At 45.7% G+C, this 6000-nt stretch overlaps 1 protein-coding gene across 1 annotated transcript in view; it reads left to right on the forward strand.

The window, feature by feature from the left end:
* The window catches only part of LOC135813491 (uncharacterized), a 33970-nt gene extending 29853 nt beyond the window's left edge, over window positions 1–4117 (forward strand). Inside the window, exons 29-30 of the mRNA XM_065326583.1 lie at window positions 2886–3012; window positions 3762–4117. Of these exons, the coding sequence (XP_065182655.1) occupies window positions 2886–3005 (120 nt within the window). The 3' untranslated portion in view covers window positions 3006–3012; window positions 3762–4117. The remainder of the gene's footprint in view (window positions 1–2885; window positions 3013–3761) is intronic.
* Window positions 4118–6000: the final 1883 nt, after the last annotated feature.

Below are 6000 nucleotides of genomic sequence, written 5' to 3' on the forward strand. Positions count from 1 at the left end.
GGTCGGCAGCCTAACCGTCGGTAAGCTTGTGTTTGGATCCCGTTCTGCTCGATGTGGTAGATCACAAACAATTTGATATCGCACAAATTGATCTCAGCATCGTGCGTACGGTATTTTATATTCAGAAAATCCCAAAGTGTCTCTGTGTGGCCGTCCCATGCCACGAGAAACTCCAATCAGGCTCCTATGTCCTCTGCCTTCATTATTGAATGTCCACTTCGTTTGAACAACGAACACAACAATCGAGGACGGCTTTGCCGCTGAATGAAAAATACAGCTATACTGGAGCTGAAAAAAAGAAGAAAAAAACGTGCTCAGGATGAGACTCGAGTACACGCATACTCTCCCAGCAGGTGAAACGCAATTTTTTGTGAAAAATGCGTGTCGCCGACTGACCAGTAATTTCGCCTGACGGCCAGGGCAGTGTAGTGCCAGGGCAGTGTAGTGCCCGGGCAGTGTAGTGCCAGGGCAGTGTAGTGCACAGACCAGTATGTGTAGTGCCAGGGCAGTGTAGTGCCAGGGCAGTGTAGTGCTAGGGCAGTGTAGTGCACAGACCAGTATGTGTAGTGCCAGGGCTGCGAAGCGCCCGGCAATGCTATATATTCATGAGGTTGGATTTCTTTGGCCAGTACAGTACTAGTACTGTAGTTCAGTACTAGTGCTGTAGTTCAGTACGGTAGTGTTACATTGTTGGTGGCAACCAGACCACAATTTGCATGCAGTGCTCCAACAAAACATCTCATTGTTGTTCAAGTTTGCTAACCACACACACACACACGTCTTGCAAACTTCAACCAGTAATGAGTAGCACAACGCTTGGAGGCCATCGTCGCTACTATTTGCGCCATCCTATGATGTTTGGCCAACCTCGCGATGTTTGTTTATGTTGAAGAAAAACATAGGAAAGGCTACCGTGTATTCACTAAGCACAATGATCAAGCTACTGTACTTCCTTACATCAGTGTAAGCGCATGTGCTTATAAGTGAACACTATTTGTGAAGCACTCTGGAGCTGAATATACCACTAAGCATTGTGATAACACCATTGTTTAAGACAAAGACAAGCCTTTTGGCTTTATTGCACATACAAGCGCATGTGCTTCTATCCGGACATGTTTACACTGCAAAAACAATTTTTGCAGCAAATGTTTGCTTGTATGCACATGCGCTTATATGTGGGGAAGTACGATAATTTGTACGTCCCAGAACCAGTAAATGTAGTCAGTGAATGATTAATTCCGTCTAACTCTGAAGAAAAACAAGTTTGTGAGGTCAATAACATCGTCCAAGAATGCTGAAATCTGTCGAACGGCTAAGCAAATTTCCTTTAGCCCCCGTCCCTCACACAAGCAAGTCAACAAAGAGGCATTTTTGGATTGAGGGGTGCTGGTTTCGAAACAACTGGTGTGAAGCTCAAAGTAGAGCTGCTGTTAGCCCAAAGTAGAGCTGCTGTTAGCTCAAAGTAGAGCTGCAATACTAAATGGATGTAATATAGCTAAATGCAGAGCCGCAGCAAATAGCTAAATAACACCAGTTGTGAGAGTGGACCCGATCAGTGGATACGATAATTATAATGATTGTGTGAATAAGTTGGATAGGGAGGGATGGTGGGAAAAGAAACACTGCGGAAGCACGATCTGCTGTCTGGAGGAACGCAACAGGGCAAGCAAGATTTGTTTTTCTTTTCAGCAAAACGGGCTGGGTGCCATTTGCGATTACGCAGTAAAGCGAAGCGCATGACGTCAGTCTTGAAGGCAGTACCAAGCAATGCAGCGCAGTGTGTGCGCTAGTTCGGATTGTTGCTGACGAGTACTAGCACCGCTAGTACCCCATTAGTTCGGAATTCAATTTGAGCTGTTTTTACATTAGATTTATCAATCCACCATGTACACAGATTGGGCAGGCAGGCATACTGTAAAACCGGAAATTTTCGGTGGAGATTTGTTTTTGGGAACTTCGGTCTTCGGTACAGGTAATCTTTACCTACCTAAAATAAAACGTGACCTAAAATTCGAAAAGCCATGCCACACAGTGTGCAAGATGGATTTTTGGATCTGGAAAACTGGTTGACCGAAATTTTCACGCTACCGAACTGTTGATTTTGGAAAACACCGAAAATATTACACCACCGGCTGAACATTCCCGGTTTTACAGTAGTGGAATGGTGTGAGGCAATCCCTAAGAAAAAGAGGGTACTAGGTTCAATTCCTGATTGGAAGCGGAAGGATTTTTCCGACCGTGTTGCAACAGCCGGCACTTTATTGATAGCTTGCATACCGTCCTACCGGTAGGACCCAAGAAATCGAGCTGCAAAAGTGCTTTTGGTTGAGAATTTTTTTGAAATAATTGTTGAGATGAGGTCTTTGTCAGGCAAAGTAATGGCGCAAAATGCAAGGCTATGTCCAGTGCATTGCGTATGCGCAATTTTATCGATTGCCAAAATGGCCGCACGTAATCCTGTCGGTGCGCTAGCAACTCTGTCCAAAGTGAATTTTGACCATGGCACATCAATTGTGGTGAGGTCCTAATGTTTTTATCAGCTTGCCAAGGCTGTGGAATGCATTATTCCATACTCCGTTTCCATGGTTACCATGGGTTGTTACCATGGAATTTTGTAGTATGCCTCGTGCGATCACGTCTAAAATTTGTGGACTCCTTCATTAGCCCCTTAGCAACAGTTTAGGGTCAAGTTTTAGGTCATGCAGCATGCCTGTGTATGATGGTCCCACCAGTAGGTCCTACCGGTAGGACCGAGGTCTATGCAAGCTATCATTATGTACTAATAATCCTGAAGAAAAGCCCCAGTTAACCCTGATTGTGCCCTCATCATCATCTTCATCATTATAACATTTGCGATCTTCACATGTTGTGTGTTCTGCGGCCAGAATGGGCATGTCCAGTGCACTCCAGTTGTGTGCAGTTGCACGGAGGGGCAATCACCTGCCGAGGTACACTCCGTTGTCCCGGCTGATCCGCTGCAAGGAATTTGCTGTCCTGCTTGCTGAGTTGCTGGTGAGTGTTCATCTTGCTTAAAAAAATAAACGTTACAAGAACACTATTCAGTTTTTGACCCTTTTCCGACTGAACTCAATGCATACAGAGAATTTTACACTCCATTTTTTACCTTGAATTGGACGTAGATTTGGTTTCCCTTGGACAATTGCCATCATCTTGGGCTTTGGAGTACTAAGAAAGTCAATTTCACAGGTGTACATGTACATGACATTGTACTAAGGTACACACACCTGAGAGGAATCAAAAGCGTTACTAAGGTATGGACATTGTCCTTTTCTGATAGAGCCGGGAAGATAGCAATAGTCACGGAGCATGGTTGTGGGAGGTGAAATCCAGATCCATGGAACGCTGGCCGTATCTCGGGCTTTACATACTGTGCCCTCTCTGTCCTTGTCTATCTATCTCTCTCTCTCTCTCTCTCTCTCTCTCTCTCTCTCTCTCTCTCTCTCTCTCTCTCTCTCTCTCTCTCTCTCTCTCTCTCTCTCTCTCTCTCTCTCTCTCTCTCTCTCTCTCTCTCTCTCTCTCTCTCTCTCTCTCTCTCGCTCTCTCTCTCTCTCTCTCTATTTATCTATCTATCTCTATCTATCTATCTTTCTCTCTTGGGTCAAGGTTCTGCATGTTTGTATTTGTGCAGTGCTTGAATGCTCTACAATCTCATCAATGATGCCTGTGTGTGTGTGTGTGTGTGTGTGTGTATGTGTGTGTGCATGCACGCGTGTGTGTATTATGTTTGTTACTTTCTATAGTTGTCGACAACATGCAGTCACGGTGGGGCACACGGTGGCAATATCAGTCCCAGCATCATGTTGTACTTGTGTCAGCATGTTGTTGCAAGGCCTGATGTTGCAAGGCCTGATTTCCCATCATCGGGCCTTGGAATGTCCCAGGCGCAATGCACATTCTCTCTTCCTTCTCTCACTTACACTGTCTCTATTTCCATAAACCCCTCCAGTCCCACGCACGCAGATTTTCCGCGGCACCCTATGCTTTTACACGTAGTACATACGCAGCTGAAGTGAATTCCTCCACCCACCTTTGCCCTTTTTTCCAGTGTATTATGGACACATCCTGGTTGGACATTTTTTGTCACCATATTGTCTGTTTTTGAACTGACGTGGCCAAAGGATTATGGTCCGGCCAATACACTAATATGGTGTAGCAGAATGCTGCTGCATATTGCCGGAGACCTCTGCCATTGCGATAATTTAGAGTTGCTGAGTAAATTCTTCATCTGGTTGGACTCTGTAGGACTTGGGCATGTAGGACTTGGGCAAGTAGGACTTGGACAAGTAGGACTTGGGCAAGTTGGGGTTTAAAGTACAAGTAATAGAATCACAATTCGCATGTGTTCTTTCGGGAGGGGGGGGGGGGGGGGGGGTTAATCATAACAAAATAATAATAAAGATCAAGGTGGTAGCCAAATGATAGAAATATTTGAAATAACGTTACAGTACTTGAATCATGTCGTCAAGCACATACGTAATTGTTACGTTGCATGGGCAATCAAGCACAAGTATCCTATGACAGGCTATGTGAGGCTCCAGAAATGGAAAACATTGCTGAGTTTTAGTTGCATCCGAAGTATTATAATGTGCATGGAGGCGACTCCACTGATGGGCTAATGCCTGAGTGTGAGGCTCAGAATGGGTATAGTGGTTGACTATTGAAAGGTAGAAGTTAAAAAATAGACACAAAAACATCCAGCGGAAGCTGAAACCGTTTTCACCCACTGAGCATCATAAAAAAAGTGAATTATCAGAAAAGCTATATTATGGATTCTTTGCAACTGCAAATGGTACCAGTCCCAAAAAGACAGAGTATCTGACACAATTCAGTCAGAGCTGATATAATCCATGATAATGTTGTTATGACCTGCACCGTCGTAGTCGTCAGAGTAGCGTGATGACAGGTCATATAGCGGGCGCTCAAACAAGCTAACATTACACTCGTTGAACTTCAGCCACACAGCTTCCATGTCGGATACATCTGGTGATGCCAGCAGCAGCCTTACACCAAGATCCGTAATCTGATTGTTTGCCAGTGTGATGCGCTTCAGTGTGGGGATGTCCTTCAGCACATCAACGAAGGTAGCAACCGTGCCATCTGCTATCCGATTACCAGCTAGGTTGATCCACTTCAGGCTTGTGTGATGACGCAGTGACTCCAGCACATCTGAGCCAATCTCATCTGTCATGCCGGTGTTGGCGAACGAGAGGAAGCGCAGATTTCGGCACTTTGGCAAGAGACTGCAGAACTCCTGGAATTCAGGACTGTGACGGTCGATATCTGTAAAGACAGGGTTGACTTCGATAATTAACGCGCGCACAGCAGACTGGGGCATGGCCAATGCCTGCAACACTGCAGTGACACCGGCCATCTTAATTAGATTGCGGGACAGGTTGATGTACTGAAGGCTTGAGTTGCGGGCAAGGCCCTCTCTTGAAAGCAATGTCACTCCAACATCAGTCATTCTGTTTTGCGTCACGTTGAGATAGGGAAGATCCTGGCCACTGGCAAGATACTCGGCTAGTTGTGGTAATACCTCCTCACGTGCATAGCCGAGTAGGAATCCTCCGTCCTGTTCTATCGCAGCTGAAATGCGCCCTTCTTGCACGTTGCCTGCGTACATATGATAGCTGCAGATGTCGATGACGTCTTGGCCCATCGGTACTGATTTCTCGAGATCGATCAGAAATTGCCGGCCAATGTCATTTCCGCTCAACGAGATGTATAAAGTCGGACATGCCGGGCTGTTAGGGTCGGCTGAACACTGGTTTTCATACTCCCGCCGTCCTCGGAATAACTGTTGGAAGCCACTGGCAATATCCGGGTCCAGTTGGTTGTTAAGCAAGCTCAGATACTCCATTTCATGACAGCCAGGCAGTGCAGAGAGAAGCATCTCTACTTCGTTGTTCGGTAACAAATTGTCATTGACCCAGAAGTTGACCAAATTCGGCAGCTGTGCAACGAGAGACACTAGGTCTT

Source organism: Sycon ciliatum, chromosome 4, assembly GCF_964019385.1.
Source record: "Sycon ciliatum chromosome 4, ocSycCili1.1, whole genome shotgun sequence".
Classification (NCBI taxonomy): Eukaryota; Metazoa; Porifera; class Calcarea; order Leucosolenida; family Sycettidae; genus Sycon; species Sycon ciliatum.